This window comes from Heterodontus francisci, chromosome 38, assembly GCF_036365525.1.
Source record: "Heterodontus francisci isolate sHetFra1 chromosome 38, sHetFra1.hap1, whole genome shotgun sequence".
NCBI classification, from domain to species: domain Eukaryota; kingdom Metazoa; phylum Chordata; class Chondrichthyes; order Heterodontiformes; family Heterodontidae; genus Heterodontus; species Heterodontus francisci.
Window position 1 is genome coordinate 11,520,172 of NC_090408.1, and position 22,383 is coordinate 11,542,554.

Below are 22,383 nucleotides of genomic sequence, written 5' to 3' on the forward strand. Positions count from 1 at the left end.
GCTTTTAGTCCCTTAAGTTTCTAATGCGTTTTCTCTGCTGATATTAATTAAATTCCTCACTCTTATTAGGCTCTTGGATACCCTTTATTTCTGATATGTAATTTGTGTCTTCCACTGTGAAGACAGAGACAAAGTGCTGAATTTCTGGGGCCCCCCAGAAGTTGGAAACCGAGGCAGAGGGAGACCCCGAAAACAGTGGCACCAGGTGGCATGCCAACTTCAAGGCGCCAATCCTGGCACTGGCAATAATCACCAAGGCAGGGGGAGGACAGGACAGGAATCCTGCTGCCCTCCTCATTCAGACCAATTAACACTGTTTGAAAGATCATTAAAAGCTTGTCAAGGGGTGAACTTTAACTTTGTAAAGGGGCAGAAAGATTACCCACGCCTTCAGAAACTGACAAGCTGAAGGCAGGCAGGTAAAGACGGGAGCCAGTCATGGCTGTCTTAGGCATCAATCTGGCCTCATAAGAGGGCAAAGGGAGGCTTGGCACATTTTATTTATTTATTTATTTTTATTTAGCGATACAACACTGAAACAGGCCCTTCGGCCCACCGAGTCTGTGCCAACCAACAACCACCCATTTATACTAACTCTACACTAACCCCATATTCTCTACCACATCCCCACCATTCTTCTACCACCTACCTATACTAGGGGCAATTTAAAAAGGCCAATTTACCTATCAACCTGCAAGTCTTTTGGAGGTGGGAGGAAACCGGAGCACCCGGTGGAAACCCATGCAGACCCAGGGAGAACTTGCAAACTCCGCACAGGCAGTACCCAGAATCGAACCCAGGTCGCTGGAGCTGTGAGGCTGCGGTGCACATGTAAGGTGTTGAACAGGTGGCAGTGAGAATGGGCACACAGTACCTGGGTCTTCAATGGGGTTAGCAACTCCCTGGCATTGCAGGGGCAGAAGTGCAGGGGGCAAGGTTGCCAAGGACAGCTGGACAGCCACCTGCCCAGAAGGGAGGCTCCTGCTGGCAATGGGAGCACGAATGTCAGATTTTGGACTCAATAGTGATGAGGTGCAACAGCCTCCACAGGAAGGGCAGAACCCTGAGCATCAAGAGGGCAAGGGAGAAGAAAGAGGGGCAGGAAGGCAATGGAGGCCAAACCCTCAACACAGGATCTACCGCCAAAGACAGAGTGACCTGGAGAGGACCGAGAACCAGTGCAACAGGAGACTGTGACTGTCCAGGCAGATGGCCACCGAAGACCTCACACCTTACAGGACTGATCTGCATGCCTTGCCAGCAGCTGTCAAAGTCACTGTGGCCTTGAACCTTTTCACTTTTGGCTCCTTCCAAGGATCAGCTGCAGACCTTAGTAGCATCTCGCAAATGTCTGCCCACCACTGCATCTCACTGGTACCTGATGCCCTCTTTGCCATAGCTAGACATTCATTTAACAACAGACATGACCTCGGAGAGACAGAGGGCAATGGTTTTGCCTGCATGGCTGGATTACCCAGGTGTAGGGCGTCATTAATTGCACCACGTGGCCATCAAGGCACCCAGTGGTCGGCCAGTGAGCTCCATCAACAGGAAGGGCTTGCACTCCCTCAATGTCCAACTGCTCTGCAACCAGAACAAGAGCTTACTCCATGTGTGTGCTTGCTTTCCTGGCAGCTGCAGTGACTCCTTCATCCTGCGCCAGCCCGACCTGCCTCAGATCTTCACTCCAACATCAAAGTGCATGGATGGATCCTAGGGGACTGCGGATACCCTTTGACGAGAGGCCTACTCATCCGTTTACCGGAGCTCCAGACAGAGACACAGAGGTGATACAAACAATGCCACCTGCTCAGTAGGACAACCATCGGCCTTCTGAAGATGTGAGTCCAGTGTCTGGACTGGTCGGGTGGTGCCCTCCAATACCCTCCTGCAAGGGTCTCAGTCGTTGTGATGATCTGCTGCGCTGTCCGTGAGCTGGCCCTCCAGAGAGATGTGGACAGTGAGGACGTTGAAGCCCTGAAAGGAGACTGCTCATTGGGGGAGGAGCAGGAGCAGGTGGTGAGAGATGAAGATGAAAAAGAAGCAGAATGAGATGACGCTGAACAGAGATGTGCCCCTGCTGCATGATGAGGTGGCCTCCTCCTCCCACCCTCCGGGAAGAGGATCACCCTGCTCTCCCTCACAGTCTCCAGCATTGATCCAGGTTGGCACAGATGAAGTGAGGGGAAGCCCTGCCATGGGTGCCAGGCTTCCAGCTCCCAGTTGACATCTCGCTTCCCTCTGGTGCAGTGGAAGGCTTTGGCCCAAACCACAGATCTCTCCCTCAGGACAACCAGCAGCTTCAGTGATGGCTGTCGTGCAGTGTCTAAATGAGTCCCATACTTCATCTGGCCCACCTCCCATTCCCACCCCCACTGGTTCTAATTGGGCAGGAGACCTGTCTCCATATCATGTAAGGGCTCACCCCTATGAAAATCTTAACTTTAATCAGTTTCCCATTGGAGGCGGATTTCTGACACATAAACAAACCTGTTTTCCGCCTATATAAAAACAAGAAATGCTGGAACCACTCAGCAGGTCTGGCAGCATCTGTGGAAAGAGAAGCAGAGTTAATGTTTTGGGTCAGTGACCCTTCTCGGGAACTTGTTTTCCGCCTCCATGGTGAAAATTCAACCCAAAAATATTTGTTCAATGTCTGCAATTTCCTCATTCCCCCATGATAATTTCTCCTGTCTCTGTCTCAAAGGGGCCAATGTTTACTTTAGCTACTCCTCCTTTTTATAAACTTGTCAAAGATGTTTTAGATTCTTGGCTAGTTTAACTCTCACGTTATATTTTTTTCCCTTTTTATCAACTTTTAGGGTGCTCTTTGCTGCTTTCTAAAACTCCCAATTCTCAGGCCTACTACTATAGTTTGCACCATTATAAGCCTCTTCTTTTAATCGAATACTATCCTTAACTTCCCTAGTAAGCCACGAATGGATCTTTCTTGCTGAGTTTTTGTTTTTTAATTCAATGTATTTTTGTTGAACATTTTGAATCATTCCTTTAAATATTTCCCACTGTTTATTTACCACCATAACTTTTAGTCTATTTATCCAATCAACCTGAGCTAGCTCCCCCCTCATACCTACGTCATTTTTTAAAGTTTAAGATTCTTGTTTGGAACCGGAGTATGTTGCTCTCAAACGTATTATCGAATTCAATTGTTTATGATCATTATTCCCAGAGGAATATGAGATTACCAATTAAATCTGCCTCATACACAATACTAGATCTAAAATGGCTATATCCCTAGTTGGTTCCACAATGTATTGTTCCAGGAAACTGTTGTGAAAGCACTCCAAAAACTCATCTACATGTGTAGGAAGTGTCTCCAGCTGCTTCAGCTCGAACTCAGGATTTCAGAGCTTGAGGGGCAGCTTGAATCACTGCGGAGTATCAGGGAGCAGGAGAGTTTCCTGGATCATACATTCCAGAAGGTGGTCACCCCACAGGCAGGAGTTCAGGATGGTAGGTGGGTGGCCATCCGGAAGAGTCTTCGGGGTATGTGGCACTCTCAAACTCAGCTTTGGAGACTGCTGAGAGTGAGGACACCTTGAAGGAGTGAGGTCGAAACCACAGCACCAATGGGCAAGGGACTGTACAGGAGGGAGCAGCAAAGTGAAGAACTGCAGTTGCTATAGGTGATTCCAAAGTCAGGAGGACAGATAGGCATTTCTGTAACCGTTATCATGAGTCCTGTGTGGTGTGTTGCCTCCCTGGTGTCAGGGTAAATTAGAATTAGAATTAGAACATTACAGCGCAGTACAGGCCCTTCGGCCCTCGATGCTGCGCCGACCTGTGAAACCATCTGACCTACACTATTCCATTTTCATCCATATGTCTATCCAATGACCACTTAAATGCCCTTAAAGTTGGCGAATCTACTACTGCTGCAGGCAGGGCGTTCCACGCCCTTACTACTCTCTGAGTAAAGAAACTACCTCTCATATCTGTCCTATATCTATCACCCCTCAACTTGAAGCTATGTCCCCTCGTGTTTGCCATCACCATCCGAGGAAAAAGACTCTCACTATCCACCCTATCTAACCCTCTGATTATCTTATATGTCTCTATTAAGTCACCTCTCCTCCTCCTTCTCTCCAATGAAAACAACCTCAAGTCCCTCAGCCTTTCCTCGTAAGACCTTCCCTCCATACCAGGCAACATCCTAGTAAATCTCCTCTGCACCCTTTCCAAAGCTTCCACATCCTTCCTATAATGCGGTGACCAGAACTGCACGCAATACTCCAGGTGCGGTCTCACCAGAGTTTTGTACAGCTGCAGCATGACATCGTGGCTCCGAAACTCGATCCCCCTACTAATAAAAGCTAACACACCATATGCCTTCTTAACAGCCCTATTAACCTGGGTAGCAACCTTCAGGGATTTATGCACCTGGACACCAAGATCTCTCTGTTCATCTACACTACCAAGAATCTTCCCATTAGCCCAGTACTCTGCATTCCTGTTACTTCTTCCAAAGTGAATCACCTCACACTTTTCCGCATTAAACTCCATTTGCCATCTCTCAGCCCAGCTCTGCAGCCTATCTATGTCCCTCTGTACCCTACAACATCCTTCGGCACTATCCACAACTCCACCGACCTTAGTGTCATCTGCAAATTTACTAACCCTTGGACATCATGGACAGAGTGCAGGATATTCTGCAGGGGGAAGGGAGTGAGCCAGAGGTTGTGGTGCATGTTGGTACCAATGACATAGCAAGGGCAGGTATTGAGGTCCTACAGTCATATTTTTAGGAGCTAGGGAGGAAGTTAAAGAGTAGGGCCTTGAGGGTAGTAATCTCTGGATTACTCCCAGTGCCACGTGCTAACGAGAGCAGAAATAGGAAGATAGGGAGAATCAAACGTTGCTTGAAGCATGGTGCAGGGGGAGGGACTACCCTCAAAGAAGAGATAGTTCAGCACAGCCAAGGTATATTCTCTCGAAGGGGAAAGATAGGGCAAACAAATCCAGAGCCCCTTGGATGACAAAAGAGATAGAGATGAAGATGATGATGTAAAAGTCTGCTTATGACAGATGTCAGGTAGATAATACAAAGGAGAACCAGGCTGAATATAGGAAGTTCAGAGGGGAAGTGAAAAAGCACATAAGAGAAGCAAGGAGAGAGTATGAAAAGAGACTGGCAGCTAACATAAAAAGGAATCCCAAAGTCTTCTATACGCAAATAAATAGTAAAAAGGTGGTCAAAGGTGGAGTAGGGTCGATTAGGGATCGAAAGGGATAGCGAGAGGATTCGAGTACAGGAGCAAGGATGTCTTGCTGCAATTATAAAAGGCCTTTGCAAGACCACATCTGTAGTATTGTGTGCAGTTTTGGTCCCCTTATCTGAGGAAGGGTGTTCTTGCTATGGAGGGAGTGCAACAAAGGTTCACCAGACTGATTTCCGGGATGGCAGGACTGACGTGTGAAGAGAGATTGGGTTGATTAGGCTTGTATTCACTAGAGTTTAGAAGAATGAGAGGGGATCTCATAGAAACCTACAAAATCTACAAACAGGACTGAACAGATTAGATGCAGGAAGGATGTTCCCGATGGCAGGCGAGTCCAGGAACAGGGGTCACAGTCTAAGGATAATGGGTAAGCCATTTAGGACTGAGATGAGGAGAGATTTCTTCACCCAGAGAGTGGTGACCCTGTGGAATTCTCTACCACGGAATGCAGTTGAGGCCAAATCATTAAATATATTCAAGAAAGAGTTAGATATAATTCTTAGGGCTAAAGGGATCAAGGGATATGGGGAGAAAGCGGGAACAGAGTACTGAGTTTGGATGATCAGCCATGATCGTATTGAATGGCGGAGCAGGCTCCAGGGGTGAATGGCCTACTCCTGCTCCTATTTTTCTATGTTTCGATGTTTCTATGAAAGGGGGATTTACACATGGAGGCAGGGGGACTAGCTGAGGTATTAAATGAATACTTTACCAAGGAAGAAGATTTCACCTTCCAAACCCACGACCTCCACCACCTCAAAGGACAAGAGCAGCAGAGGCATGGGAACGTCACCACCTGCAAGTTCCCGTCCAAGTCACACACCATCCTGACTTGGAACTATATCGCCGATCCTTTACTGTCGCTGGGTCAAAATCCTGGAACTCCCTTCCTAACACTATGGGTGTACCTACCTCACATGGACTGCAGCGGTTCAAGAACGCAGCTCACCACCACCTTCTCAAGGGCAGTTAGGGATGGGCAATAAATGCTGGCATAGCCAGTGACGCCCACATCCCATGAATGAATAAAAAAAAAATGCTACCCAGGCCACGGTGAAAGAGGCGGTAATTAATACACTAGAAGGATTTAAGATTGATAAGGGGGAGGTACTAAACAGGTTGCTATGACCAGGTGAGAAAGGGATCTAGGGTTCCCTCAGTCTTCACCTAGTCTTACTGTAACAGGGTTTAATTTTAAACACATCGATTTTCTTTAGCTTCCCCTTAGTGAATCCTTGTTCACTAACTTCCAATTATAAGGCAAAGAAACTAGCCAAATAGGTTTTCTTAGGTTTAAAGAAAAAAGGTTGAACTTCATTAAACTTAAACTCTAATTCGGTTAATGCCTACGGATACGTGACGCGCCCATGCTCGCATGCATACACGATACACACATGCAGATAGAGACAGAAAAGAGCAGAAGAAATAAAATGGAAAAGTTTGAGGCAATATCTGAAGATAATTTTGGATACTGTTCTTTGAGCTCACTGTAAAGTCCTTGATTGTAGGTAGGTCTTGCTTTTTGTTGGGGCCCAGTTTTCTTCTTAAACCTTGTTCGATGTAGGAGACTTTTCTCTCCTAAAGTTCATGTGTCCTCAGTGGGTTCAGAGGCTTGTGAGAAAGAGATGGGAGCAGACAGGAGAGGTCTTCTCACTGCAGGAGCAAACAGTCTTTCTGAGTTCAAAAACTTGTGGCTAGTTCAAAAAACCCTGGACCAGCCAGTTAGTCATGTGACCAGCTGGTCCAACCAGTCCTGGCTTTTGTGGATTGTATCACCTTAGTAGTCTCAGGAATGCTCTTCCTTACACCTTCAATGTCTGGTGATCAAAATCCATTGTGGGTTGAATGTGTCAGGGAATGGTCCTTTTGTCTCCACAAGTACTGTCTGTTAGTATCCAAATGTTTTTCAGCTAAGCGTCTGGCAGCCCGTGTAACATGCTTTCTCTTCTTCCCAGCAAGTTTAAAATCAATGTTCATATGACAAAATTAATATGCCTCATTCTTAGCAGGTGGGGGCCTACATGACAAGGTTGACTATACTTAAAGCTGATAAAGCACCAGGACTGAATGAGATGCACCCAAGGATATAGAAGAAAGTGAGAGCGGAAATTGTGGAGGCACTGGCCACAATTTTCCAGTCTTCCTTAGACTCAGGGGTGGTTCCAGAGGACTGGAGAAATGCAAATGTTACACTCTTGTTCAGAAAAGTATGTAAAGATAAGACCAGCAACCACAGACTAGTCAGTTTAACTTCGGTGGTTGGGAAACTTCTAGAAATAATAATTCGGGACAAAATTAAGAGTCACGTGGACAATTGCAGGTTAATTAAGGAAAGCCAACATGGGTTTCTTAAGGGAAAACCATGTTTAACAAACTTGTTGGAGTTTTTTGAAAGGGTAACAGAGAGGGTTGATGAGGGCAATGCTGTTGATGCCTCAACAGGGACAATGGGCCTGGCTCCAGGGAGGTGGGGGTATAGTCAGAGTCTAGGGCAGGGGCGTTGTTTTGGAGGGGTATGGCTCGTGCTGCTGAGGGGGGGCCCTCTGTAGGGCATAGGGTGCCCGATCAGGAGGAAACCCCCAGCCCGCAAGAAGGCCTTCTCGGGTGCTGAAGTGCCCGTCTGTCACTGGTAAAATACCAGAGGCGGCAGGAAGAGGCCCTTAAGTGGGAACAATTGGCCACTTAAGGGCCTCAATTGGCTGTCTGCCACCTCCCCCGCTTCTGGTAAATTAGCAGCGGGGGCAAATAGGCGGTGGGCACCGCACCCCTGCACCCACCTCCCAGCCAATTTTATGCACCCCCTGCCTCCTAGTCTGCTCCCGGGGTGGGGGGAGGGGGGAGTTAAATTCCAACCAATGGTTTTGGTCGTCTCAATATTTAATTCAAGAAAATTTCTACTCATCCAATGCTGAATGCCTGACAAACTGCAAACTGTGTTGCTGGATTCTGGAAATTGTGTTTTGCTGAAATCTGAAAATTGTGCACTTCTGAATTTTGAAAACCGCAAACTGTGCGTTGCTGAAATCGGCAAACTGTGTTTGCTAAAATCGGCAAACTTGCTAATTCTGCTGTGCGGTGTGCATGCCTCTAATTTTGTTGGCTTATCTGAAAAGCCTTACATTTATATGGGCCTCTCAGAGGCAACACTTCTGCTTTTTGTAAGTAAGCATATTTTCAGCATGTGAAATCTGTATGTGGGAGTGCTCCTTGGTGTCCATTGGCCAGTTGATTACCAGCTTCCGTATGCAAATACACAGACTCCTGCTTAGTGAAAAGCCAATCACATGAGACGCCTCGGGATGTATCACGTGGAAGTTTTTACTCTGTAATATAGAGAAAATATAATTCAGTTTCCTCTTTGAGATTGAGGATGTCTTAAAAGATATTCATGTTCTGAAGAAAGAAAGAAGGAACTTCCATTTATATAGAACCGATCACAACCCCAAAGCAGTTTACAGTCAAATAAGTACTTTTGAAGTGTAGCCACTATTTAAAGGAGGGGGAACACTTCAGTCAATTTGTGCATAGCAAGCTCCCACAAACAGCAATGAAATAAGTGATCAACTAATCCTTATATGATTTATAGTGAAACGTTACATTTCAGTTGGAGTTAGCTCACAAGGGTTTACAACTCCCATGACAGCCAGAAGTTGGGGTGTTGGCAGTGGGGAGGTGGACGGACAGGAGGAGATATGTACAGTAGCCAAGACAGATGGACTGGTCTGTGGAATATTACCTAGCACCAGGCGAGACAATGGAAGCCTATTTAGACCTTCCTGTGACCCACCCAATCCTATTGTAACAGGAGGGGCCTATTTATTTTGACAGCAGCAGGGGACTGTTTCAAGGAGGGGTAAGGGTGGGCGATAGCTGGTTTAGTTAGTAGCTATACTGGCCAACATTGTAGACAGAGAGGGACTACCCTCCTATCCATGTGCTCTGAGTCAGCCTCCAAAAGGCTACTGAGAGGGACAGGGAGTGGGTAAACCTCCCTGAAGGACTGGGTTTGACTAGATCCAGAGACAGCCAGTGCTGTATCTCTAAACTAAACTAAACAATGAAGTTTGTCACTATCCAATTTTCACTGGGGCTAATTTTCACCTTCATTTAGATCACCCCCTCATGACAGAAACGGCTAAAGTTTCATTTTCATGGAAAACAAACAAAATAAATGTCAGACAGGTTCTATAATGGACGGACAGTTCACTGCCCAAGTAATGAAGGGGAAAATTAACCCTATTGTTGCTTGGGGAAATAAACTGTTATTGATTTCAGTAGTCTGGTGTCAGGGGCATGGTTGTGATATTTACTGCTTAGTGGACTTTGATTAACTTGTCCTGTTCCTTTCGGACTATTGGTCAGGAAATATACACCCTTAGTGTCAATCACAAACTAATTATTGAGGCAGGTTTCTGTAGATTGGTGGATGACAGGAAATGCACAGGTCCGAGCAATGGGAGAGATCAGGTTAAACAGATCAGAAAAGCCATTTGGCTTTCTCTATATATACATTTTGACCCTTTGGGATGTGAGGCCTGAGCTTGACATCTGACGGGTGACAGAGATGCAAGACTTCAGTATATATGATAGAGATATTCATACTGTCAATCTGTCATTATGTAGGAGATGAAATACTTGAGGTCAATGGAGTGTCGATGAATGAATTAACCCATGATGAAGCTATACAAATATTTAAGGTTAGTCCGTTCATTTCACAGTGTAAAATTTTAGCTTGTTAATTAAACAAATTATAAAAACAAACGTTCAATGCGCTTTTATTTTATTTTTCAATACAGCAAGTGAGGAAAGGTGTGCTCACACTAACAGTCAGGACTTGTCTAAAGGGCCCTAGCCTCACTCATGGTCAATCAGCAGCGTATCTGAGCCGCTCATGGTCAACCAGCTCTACCGTTCACTTCAGTAGAGGAAGCTGCTCAAGTTCAGAGCTGGATAGCATGCTCTTCCTACAAAAGACACCACATCCTAACGATAGAATCATTATGGAAGTCACCTTACACAAAGGTAAGCAAAAGAACATTCCAGAAATAAATTTTAAGCCAATAAAACCTGGACTGAATTTGCCACTGGCTGCCTGATTTTGGTTTTGGTCGTGGTTTTGTAACCAAAAAGGCTATGGCAAGTTATGAAATTTAATTCAAGAAATCTGGGCTTGCAGCAGAAATATTGACCCTGAAAACTGCCAGATTGTCATGAAAAGCCAACTGGTTCACTCATAGCCTTCAGGGAAGGAAACCTGCTGCCCTACTCTGTTTGGTGTACACATGACACCAGTCCCATGCCTCATAGTTGACTCTTACTGCTCTCTGAAATGGCCTAGCAAACTATTCTGTTGTACACACAATTGCACTGAAATTTCAAGGAGAACCTCCATAATCATGTTTCTCGGGGCAACTAGGGAAGGACAATACATGTGACCATTCCAGCACTGCCAACATAAGAACCGAAGAACTAGGAGTAGGAGTAGGCAATTCAGCCACTCGAGCCTGCTCCACTATTCAATACGATCATGGCTGATCTCATCTGAGAAGAAATTAAAAATTGTGCTTGACCTGCTAACCCCTGTATTTAGTTTCTGTTCTTGTTTGCACATGCTAATTTTCAAACTATTATTTATATGATACTCTATAGGGATAACTTTTTTTCAGGAACAGACCCTCGCTAGGCGAGAGTAGAAGCGGCGGATAGAGCTACTCTGGTACTCTCATATCATGGGGCTGCGTGCCAGGAGTACAACATGATTATTCGTTAAATATAGACACAGCGAGTCTGGGGAATTAATAAGGGAAAATAAGGAGATGGCAGATGAATTGAACAGGTATTTTGCATCTGCCTTCGCTATAGAGGAAACAAGTAACATCCCAGAAATAGCTGTAAATCAGGAAATGGAAGGGAGGGAGGAACTCAAGAAAATTACAATCACCAGGGAAGTGATACTGAACAAATTTTTGGAGCTGTGGGCTGACAAGTACCTGGGTCCTGATGGACTTCATCCTAGGGTGTTAAAAGAAGTGGCTAGTGAGATAGTTAATGCGTTAGTTTTAACTTTCCAAAATTCGCTAGATTTGAGGAAGGTTCCATTAGATTAGAAAATAGCAAATATTACTCCTTTATTCAAAAAGGGAGGGAAACAGAAAGCAGGAAACTACAGGCCAGTTAGCTTAACATCTTTCATAGGGAAAATGTTAAAAGCTATTATTAAAGACGTTATAGCAGGGCACTTAGAAAAATTCAAGGTAATCAAGCAGAGTCAACGTGGTTTTGTGAAAGGGAAATCATGTTTAACCAATTAATTGGAGTTCTTTGAAAAAGTAACATGTGCTGTGGATAATGGCGATCTGGTGGATGTACTGTATTTAGATTTCCTGAAGGCATTTGATAAGGTGTCACATCAAAAGTTATTGCGGAAAATAAAAGCTTATGGTGTAGGGGGTAACATATTGGCATGGATAGAAGATTGGTTAGCTAACAGAAACAGAGAATAGGCATAAATGGGTCATTTCCTGGTTGGCAAGATGTAACGAATGGTGTGCTGCAGGGATCGGTGCTGGGGCCTCAACGCTTTACAATTTATATAAATGACTTGGATGAAGGGACCAAAGGTATGGTTTCTAAATTTGCTGATGACACAAAGATAGGTAGGAAAGTAAGTTGTGAAGAGGACATAAGGAGGCGACAAAGGGATATAAAAGCAAAATACTGCGGATGCTGGAAATCTGAAATAAAAACAAGAAATGCTGGAACCACACAGCAGGTCTGGCAGCATCTGTGAAAAGAGAAGCAGAGTTAACGTTTCGGACAAAGGGATATAGATAGATTAAGTGAGTGGGCAAAGAGCTGGCAAATGGAGTATAATGTGGGAAAATATGAAACTGTCCATTTTGGCAGGAAGAATAAAAAAGAAGCATATTATCTAAATGGTGAGAGATTGCAGAGCTCTGAGATGCAGAGGGATCTGGGTCTCCTAGTGCATGAATCGCAAAAGGTTAGTATGCAGGTTCAGCAAGTAATTAGGAAAGCTAATAGAATACTATCTTTTATTGTGAGGGGAATTGAATACAAAAGTAGGGAGGTTATGCTTCAGTTATACAGGGCATATGGAGTTCTGCGTACAGTATTGGTCTCCTTATTTAAGGAAGGATGTAAATGTGTTGGAAGCAGTTCAGAGAAAGTTTGCTAGACTAATACCTGGAATGGATGGGTTGTCTTATATGGAAAGATTGGACAGGCTAGGCTTGTATCCACTGGAGTTCAGAAGAGTAGGAGGCAACTTGATTGAAACATATAAGATCCTGAGGGGACTTGACAGGGTGGATGTGGAAAGGAAGTTTCCCCTTGTGGGAGAATCTAGAACTAGGGGTCACTGTTTAAAAATAAGGGGTCACCCATCTAAGACAGAGATGTGGAGAAATTTTTTCTCTCAGAGGGTCATGAGTCTTTGGAATTCTCTTCCTCAAAAGGCGGTGGAAGCAGAGTCTTTGAATATTTTTAAGGCAAAGGTAGATAGATTCTTGATAAGCAAGGAAATGAAAAGTTATCATGGGTAGGCAGGAATGTGGAGCCATGATCTTATTGAATGGCGGAGCAGGTTCGAGGGGCCGAGTGGCCTATTCCTGCTGCTAGTTCGTATGTTCGTATGTATGTTCGTATGTTCATTTAAATACACATATAAATCCCGAAATATATGCAGACACCTAAATATGTACATAGACTCTTTAAGTAGCAACCCAGATCCCTAAAAATACACATAGATATGTGAAATATACTTACCGATCCCTAAATATACAGACCAGCTCTGCATCTAATGAGGCTACATACCAGGAGGTGCAATTTTGCCTTAGTTCAGTGGTAACACTCTTCATTTCACAGTTAATTTGCATTCAAGTGACTTGAGTACGAAATCCAGGGAGCCCTGCACTGTCAGAGGTGCCATCTTTCAGATGAGATGTTAAACTAAGGTCCCATCTGCCCTCTCAGGTCGACATTAAAGACCCATGGCACAATTCAAAGACGAGCAAGGGAGTTCTCCCGAGTGTGTTGGACAATATTTATGCTTCAATCAACATCACTAAACAAACATTATCACAGTGTTGTTTATAGGACCTTGCTGCTGCAAATTGGTTGCTGCTTTTTCTACTTCACAATCATGACTGCACTTTAAAAGTACTTCATTGACTAGAAATCATTTTGGGATGTCCTGAGGTTATGGAAGTTGCTATGTAAATGCAAGTCCTTTCCTTTCCTTCTACAGATGAAGCCCTCCAACCCTGGACTGTGCCCTTCTGCAGAAAAAGGTGGCCAGGTTAAAAATAACCAACTACAATTATGGAAATAAAGAACTGTTAGGAGATGCTTAGATGGCAGGAAATATGTTAGCAGTAAATCTTTGATATAGACATTTAACTTTCCTGTCAGTTAAAATCTAATCCTTTTCACTTTGTAGGAAGTAGCTGAGGCTGCTCACAATGGAATGTATAGTCTCTAATGTCACGTCTGTTTCTGCTTCCCCAGAGGATGGTGTTGGTTTGGGAATTGGATTGTGCAGTGTCTGCACACATCTGCAGCCTTCTGGCATTTATATCCACACTCTCTCTCCAGGATCGGTGGCACATCTGGATGGGAGACTCCGGTAAGAGTTGGAAGTATGCAGGATAAATTTTCCGAGACTCTTCTCCTAGCGGGAGTGGTGATTGGAGAATTAGGCACAGAGGTCAGTGTGGCTAATTGCAGGGCTCTTGCTCTCTGGTTGGAAATGTGATAGTGCCAAGAACTGAGCATCTCCAACAAGAGGGAATCTAACCATCTCCCCTTGACATTCAATGGCATTACCATCACTGAATCCCCCACCATCAACATCCTGGAGGTTACCATTGACAAGAAACTGAACTGGACCAGTCAAATAAATAGTGTGGTTACAAGAGCAGGTCAGAGGTTGGGAATTCTGCAGCGAGTAACTCACCTCCAAACTCCCCAAAGCCTGTCCACAATCTACAGGCACAAATCAGGAATCTGACGGAATATGCTCCACTTGCCTGGATGAGTGGAGCTCCAGCAACACCCAAGAAACCTGACACTATCTACCACCTTAAGCAGTCACTCGCTCCACCACTGGCGCACAGTGTTAACACTGTGTACCATCTACAAGACGGACTGTAGCAATTTGCCAAGCCTCCTTCGACAGCACCTTCCAAACCCACGATTTCCACCACCTAGAAGGACAGAGGCAGTAGATGCATGGGAACACTACCACCTGCAAGTTTCCCTGCAAGTCACACACCATCCTGACTTGGAACTATAACACTGTTCGTTCACTGTTGCTCGGTCAAAAACATGAAACTCTCTCCCTGACAGCACATAGACTGCCACAGTTCAAGAAGGCAACTCACCACCGCCTTCTCAAGGGCAATTAGGGATGGGCAAGAAATGCTGGCCTAGCCAGCGACTCCCACATCCTGTGAAAGAATAAAAAAATTATGACCTCTTCACCCAATTCTCCAATTGGCAATACCAACCAGCAAGAAAGAAAGACTTATATTAATGTAGCACCTTTCACAAACTTAAGACACTTTTCACAAAGTTTTTTTTACAGCCAATGAAGTTTTTTAGAAGTGCTGTAATGTAGGAAATGCAGTAGGCAATTTGTACACAGCAAGGTCCCACAAACAGCAGTGTCATAATCACCAGATAATGTGTTTTTTAGTGTCGTTGGTTGAAGGCTAAGGATTGACCAGGATACCAGGAATAACTTCTCTGCTCGTCTTCAAAATAAGGCAATGGGAACTTTTGTATCCACTTCAGGGGGCAGACGGGGTCTCAGTTTAACGTCTCATCCAAAAGATGGTACCCCAAACAGTGCAGCACTCCTTCAGTACTGCACTGGGGCATCAGCCTAGATTTTGTGCTCAAATCACCGGAGTGGGGCTTGAACCCCACAACCTTCTGACCCAGAGGCGGGAGTGCTACCCACTGATACCTTAACTTTATGTTGGGTCCTAAAATGTTTACATAATGCAAAATGTCTTCAGAAAGGAATATTTGGAACATAGATCATTTATTTGGGGATTTAAGGGGTTATTCTATGAAAATATGCTTCCAGTGTAAAATATGGTGCACATCACAAAAACAACTGTGGGCAACCTGTGATCTTCTATCTCTAATGGATGGAAAAACATGGCCACTGTGCCAAGATATCCCCCTGCAATTGGTGCTCGCCACTGGAAGAGCTGGATGGTGGAATTAACCTTTTTAATGCAAGTTGTGGCTTAAATGAAAGTTAACTTACAGGAATGCCCAATTTATCTCAATGTACCTTTTTTGAAGGTTAGGTGAATGACAGTTAATGAAGCACATAAGGAATAATCCCACTGAATCACACTGATACAACACGCTGTACATCGCTAAACTGCCCATGCTGCCTCATGACGGAAAAGGGGAAGGAACACTGAGCAGGAACTAGAATATGTTAGGGAAGGTATGTTGGGCCTGGTTCACGAGGAGAACATCGCAGGTAGGGAGAGAGGTAGTCAGTGAAGGGCTTTAAGAGAGAATCGCAAAGAGGGGTGTGATGACTGAAAAGGGTTTCAGATATCTGGATCATTGGGATCTCTTTCGGGACAGGTAGGACCTGTACAAGAAGGACGCGTTGCATCTAAACTGGAGGGGCACAAATATCCTGGCTGCGAGGTTTGCTAGCGTCACTCGGGAGGGTTTAAACTAGTGTGGTGGGGCGGGGTGGGGGGGGGAACCAGAGCAGTAGGTCATCAGGTGAAATAATTGAGGGGGAACCAGTAAATAAGGCCAGTAAGACTGAGAGGAAGAGCAGGCAGGGAGATGTTGCTGAACATAGCGGGACTGGTGGTCTGAAGTGCATTTGTTTCAATGCGAGAAGTACAACAGGTAAGGAAGATGAGCTTAGAGCTTGGATTAGTACTTGGAACTATGCTATTACAGAGATTTAGTAGAGGGAAGGACAGGATTGGCAGCTAAACGTTCCGGGATTTAGAAGCTTTAGGCGGGATAGAGGGGGATGTAAAAGGGGTGGGAGAGTTGCATTACTGGTTAAGGAGAATATCACAGCTGTACTGCGGGAGGAAACCTCGGAGGGCTCATGCAGCGAGGCAATATGGGTAGAGCTCAGGAATAGGAAGGGTGCAGTCACAATGTTGGGGGTTTATTACAGGCCTCCCAACAGCCAGCGGGAGATAGAGGAGCAGATATATAGAATGATTTTGGAAAGATGTAAAAGCAACAGGGTTGTTGTGGTGGGTGATTTTAACTTCCCCTATATTGACTGGGACTCACTTAGTGCTAGGGGCTTGGATGGGGCAGAATTTGTAAGGAGCATCCAGGAGGGCTTCCTGAAACAATATGTAGATAGTCCAACTAGGGAAGGGGCCGTACTGGACCTGGTATTGGGGAATGAGCCCGGCGAGGTGGTCGAAGTTTCAGTAGGGGAGCATTTCGGGAACAGTGACCATAATTCCGTAAGTTTTCAAACTACTTGTGGATAAGGATAAGAGTAGTCCTCAGGTGAAAGTGCTAAATTGGGGGAAGGCTAATTATAACAATATTAGGCAGGAACTGAAGAATTTAGATTGGGGGCGGCTGTTTGAGGGTAAATCAACATCTGACATGTGTGAGTCTTTCAAATGTCAGTTGATTATTTATTTTATTTTATTTAGAGATACAGCACTGAAACAGGCCCTTCGGCCCACTGAGTCTGTGCCGACCAACAACCACCCATTTATACTAACCCGACAGTAATCCCATATTCCCTACCACCTACCTACACTAGGGGCAATTTATAATGGCCAATTTACCTATCAACCTGCAAGTCTTTGGCTGTTGGAGGAAACCGGAGCACCTTGCAAAAACCCACGCTGTCACAGGGAGAACTTGCAAACTCCGTACAGGCAGTACCCAGAATCGAACCCGAATAGAATCCAGGACCGGCATGTTCCTGTGAGGATGAAGGATAAGTTTGGCAAGTTTCAGGAACCTTGGATAATGAGGGATATTGTGAGCCTAGTCAAAAAGAAAAAGGAAGCATTCATAAGGGCTAGAAGGCTGGGAACAGACGAAGCCCTTGAGGAATATAAAGAAAGTAGGAAGGAACTTGAGCAAGGAGTCAGGAGGGCTAAAAGGGTCATGAAAAGTCATTGGCAAACAGGATTAAGGAGAATCCCAAGGCTTTTTATACGTATATAAAGACCAAGAGGGTAGCCAGGGAAAGGGTTGGCCCACTCAAGGACAGAGGATGGAATCTATGTGTGGAGCCAGAGGAAATGGGCGAGGTACTAAATGAGTACTTTGCATCAGTATTCACCAAAGAGAAGGACTTGGTGGATGATGAGCCTCGGGAAGGGAGTGTAGATAGTCTGGGTCATGTCGATATCAAAAAGGAGGAGGTGTTGGGCATCTTGAAAAACATTAAGGTAGATAAGACCCCAGGGCCTGATGGGATCTTCCCCTGAATACTGAGGGAGGCAAGGAAGGAAATTGCTGGGGCCTTGACAGAAATCTTTGTATCCTCATTGGCTACAGGTGAGGTCCCAGAGGACTAGAGAATAGCCAATGTTGTTCCTTTGTTTAAGAAGGGTAGCGAGGATAATCCAGGAAATTACAGGCCGGTCAGCCTTACGTCAGTGGTAGGGAAATTATTGAAGAGGATTCTTCGGGACAGGATTTACTTCCATTTGGAAACAAATGGACTTATTAGCGAGAGGCAGCATGGTTTTGTGAAGGTGAGGTCATGTCTCACTAACTTGATCGAGTTTTTTGAGGAAGTGACGAAGATGATTGATGAAGGAAGTGCAGTGGATGTTGGCTACATAGACTTCAGTAAAGCCTTTGACAAGGTCCCTCCTGGCAGACTGGTACAAAAGGTGAAGTCACACGGGATCAGAGGTGAGCTGGCAAGATGGATACAGAACTGGCTCAGTCATAGAAGACAGAGGGTAGCAGTGGAAGGGTGCTTTTCTGAATGGAGGGTTGTGACTAGTGGTGTTCTGCAATGATCAATCCTGGCACCTTTGCTGTTTGTAGTATATATAAATGATTTGGAGGAAAACGCAGCTGGTCTGATTAGTAAGTTTGCGGACGACACAAAGGTTGGTGGAGTTGCGGTTAGTGATGAGGATTGTCAGAAGATACAGCAGGATATAGATCAGTTGTAGACTTGAGCGGAGAAATGGCAGATGGAGTTTAATCCAGACAAATGTGAGGTAATGCATTTTGGAAGGTCTAATACAGGTGGGAAGTATACAGTAAATGGCAGAACCCTTAGGAGTATTGACAGGCAGAGAGATCTGGGCGTACAGGTTCACAGATCACTGAAAGTGGCAATGCAGGTGGATAAGGTTGTCAAGAAGGCATACGGCATGCTTGCCTTCATCGGTCGGGGCATTGAGTATAAAAATTGGCAAGTCATGCTGCAGCTGTACAGAACCTTAGTTAGGCCACATTTGGAATATTGCGTACAATTCTGGTCGCCACACTACCAGAAGGATGTGGAGGCTTTGGAGAGGGTACAGAAGAGGTTTACCAGGATGTTGCCTGGTATGGAGGGTATTAGCTATGAGGAGAGGTTGGATAAACTCGGATTGTTTTCACTGGAGGTGGAGGGGCGACCTGATAGTGGTTTACAAAGTTATGAGTGTCATGGACAGAGTGGATAGTCAGAAGCTTTTTCCCAGGGTGGAAGAGTCAGTTACTCGGGGACATAGGTTTAATGTGCGAGGGGCACAGTTTAGAGGGGATGTGCGAGGCAAGTTTTTTACACACAGGTTGGTGAGTGCCTGGAACTTGCTGACGGGGGAGGTGGTGGAAGCAGGTACGATAGCGACGTTTAAGAGGCATCTTGACAAATACATGAATAGGATGGGAATAGAGGGATACGGACCCCAGAAGTGTAGAAGGTTTTAGTTTAGACAGGCATCATTATCGGCGCAGGCTTGGAGGGCCGAATGGCCTGTTCCTGTGCTGTACTGTTCTATGTTCTTTGTTCTGCCATTAATGGCGGGGTAGAGGAGGGACGATATAGGATATAGTTGTCCAGATTCAGATGAGTGGAGTGTGTGGTCTGGGACAGAAGGTTGGAGATAATTGCAAAGGTAGGGCCGGGTAAACCGTTTGTAAACAGGGACAAGGGATAATGAAATGAAGCACTGTTGGGGGGAAGTAGTTGGAGTGTGGGCTCTCTTCTCTTTAGCTGTGTGGGGAGAGTATTCAGGTTGCAAAGTCACTGAGAGGTTGGGGAGGTGGGGTGCCCCTGGGTTTGGTAGATATTTCACATCTGAGGAGGTTAGCAGCCTGACTATGAGCAGCATTGGAGAGAATTGGTGATGAGCACAAGGAACCTTCAGCAACAGTTTCTGTTTTAAGTGTCAGGCTTTCACAACTGGGTCTCTCCTAGTTTGGGCAGCTGAAGATCTGGATGGATGGACTGGGGGATCCGGGGACCAGCAAACCATCTGATTTAATGCTAGTGTGCCAAGCATGAGAATTGCAACCACTCAGCACTCACCTGCTATTCTGGTGTCACTGTGCTGGCTCAGGAAGCTGGCGCAGGCAAGGCTGGGATTCTCATCGATTTTGGATGGAATTGGATCAGGCGAGGTGGGAGGAGGGCGATACTTTCTGGGCTGCAGTTTATTTTTCCAACAGGATGTTTGTTTTTTTTTTAGATCCTTCATTGCTGAGGGGGATCATATGTTGCAGTGAAAGAAAGATTACAGCAGTGTAAATGCTCCCTTCAGAAAATTGCACAACCTGCTTTCTGATCCACTGCTGAATGGGAGGCCTGGCATAGGCTGATTTGCATGAATTACTCCACAGCACCATTCACATCTGTCCCAAAGCACTTCACGACCAAGACATTTTTGAAGTGAAGTCACTGTTTTTATAGAGGCAAACAGAGCAGCCAAATTGTACACAGCAAGCTCGCCCGAATGACAAATGAGAATGACCAGTTAATTTTGGTGGTGTTGGTTGAAGGAGAAATGTTGGCCAGGAGAGTGGGAGGAACGCCCTTCTCCTCTTCAAATAGTGTCATTGGATCTTTTACATCCATGTGAATAGTAAGCAATATGTAAGAGGTGGACAAAGAGGGTAATATATGCTTAGAGGCATAGGGCAAGGCTAGAATACTTAATGAGTACTTTGTAATGGTGTTTACTAAGAGAAATTGAATGAAATATTGGTAGAAGCGGAGAGAGTAGAGGCAATGGACAGGGGAAAAATTGAGAGTGAGGAGGTATTAAAAAGACCTGCTGAGTGATTCCAGCATTTCTTGTTTTTATTTATTAAAAAGGCTGGCTTTGCTTAGGGTTGATAAGTCACCTGGTCCAGATGGATTGCATCCCTAGTTCCTAAAGGAAATGGGGATGGAGATAGTGGAAGGGCTTGCCATAATCTTCCAATCTTCCCTAGATATGGGGGAGCAGCCAGAGGATTGGAGACTGGCAAATGTGACAACCTTATTCAAGAAAGGGTGTAAAGACAGTCCTAGCAACTATAGGCCAGTTAGTTTAACATCAATGGTGGGTAAGGTTTTAGAAACAACAATCAGGGAATCAATCAACAGGCACTTGGGGAGGTTTGAGTTAATTAAGGAGAGCCAGCATGGATTTGTAAAAGGCAGATCATGCTTGACTAATCTCATTGAATTTTTTGATGAAGTAACAGAGAAGGTTGATGAAAGGAATGCAGTGGTTGCTGTTTTAGGGATTTTAAGAAAGCATTTGATAGAGTACCACATAAAAGGCTGGTTAGGCTCACAGAATAGGAGGGTCAGTGTCCAATTGGATAAAAAATTGTCTTAAGTACAGAAAACAGCGAGTCGTGGTCAATGTTTTATTCAGACTGGAGGGTGGTAGACACTGGTGTTCCCCAACGGTCAGTGCTTAGGACAACTGCTTTTTTTGCTACATATAAATGACTTGGATCCTGGAATACAGAGTAGAATCACAAAATTTGCCGATAATATTAAACTTGGAGGAGTGGCAAACAGTGAAGACATAGATAGGCTGGCAGAATCGGCAGTCAAGTGGCAGATGGAATTTAATACTGAGAATTCTGAGGTGATGCATTTTAGCAGAAGGGAAAGGGTGAGGCAATATAGACTTAATGGCGCAGTTCTAAAGAATGTACAGGTACAGAGGGCCCTGGGGGTACATGTGCATCGATCTTTGAAGGTGACAGGACATATTGAGAGAGTGGTTAGCAAAGCATGTGGGATCTTGGGCTTCATAAATCGAGGTGTTGAATACATTGTTATGCTGAACCTTTATAAAGGTCTGGTTAGACCCCAACTGGAGTCCTGCGTCCAGTTCTGGTCACCACACTTTAGGAAGGATGTGAGGGTCCTTGAGAGGGTGCAGAGGAGATTTACCAGAATGGTTCCAGGGATAGGGGATTTTAATTACAAGGTTAGGTTGGAGAAGCTGGGATGTTCTCCCTGGAGCAAGGGAGATTGAGAAGAAATTTGATAGAGGTGTACAGATTATGACAGGCTTAGATAAGGTAGACAAGGAAAAACTGTTTCCATTAGCTGATAGTGCAAGGACTGGGGGATACAAATTGAAGGTTTTGGGCAAGAGATGCAGGAGGAATGTGAGGAAGAACATTTACGCTACGAGTGGTAATGATCTGGAACATGCTGCCCATGAGGGTAGTGGAAGCGGAAACAATGATTTCAAAAGGAAATTGGATGAGCACGAAGGAAATAAACTGGCAGGGCTATAGATATCATGCAGGGTAGTGGGACTGACTGGATTGCTCCACAGAGAGCTGGCATAGACTCAATGGGCCGAAGGACCTCCTTCTGTGCTGTAAATGACTCTATGATCTCAACAGGCAGATAGCTTCGGTTTAATGTCTCATCGGCAAAGACATCCCTGGCAGTGCAGCACTCCCTTAACACTGCACTGAAGTGTCGGGGCCTAGATTAAATGCTCAATCCTTGGAGTGGGGCTTGAACCAATAACATCAGACACAGAGGTAAGAGCGTTACTACCAAGTCAGCTAGTTTTCTTGCAGTACTGGGGGTCAATTTTCTCTTCCCATTGCTTGGTGTTAATGGCCTCAGAATGAGATCAGTGGTCCCCCCCCACCACGCCCTCCCCCC

General features: G+C 45.1%; 1 protein-coding gene across 1 annotated transcript in view; it reads left to right on the plus strand.

Moving 5' to 3' along the window:
* il16 (interleukin 16) overlaps window positions 1–22,383 on the plus strand; it is a 67,527-nt gene that overhangs the window by 5,644 nt on the left and 39,500 nt on the right. Inside the window, exons 2-4 of the mRNA XM_068017727.1 lie at window positions 9,864–9,937; window positions 10,037–10,262; window positions 13,770–13,887. Of these exons, the coding sequence (XP_067873828.1) occupies window positions 9,864–9,937; window positions 10,037–10,262; window positions 13,770–13,887 (418 nt within the window). The remainder of the gene's footprint in view (window positions 1–9,863; window positions 9,938–10,036; window positions 10,263–13,769; window positions 13,888–22,383) is intronic.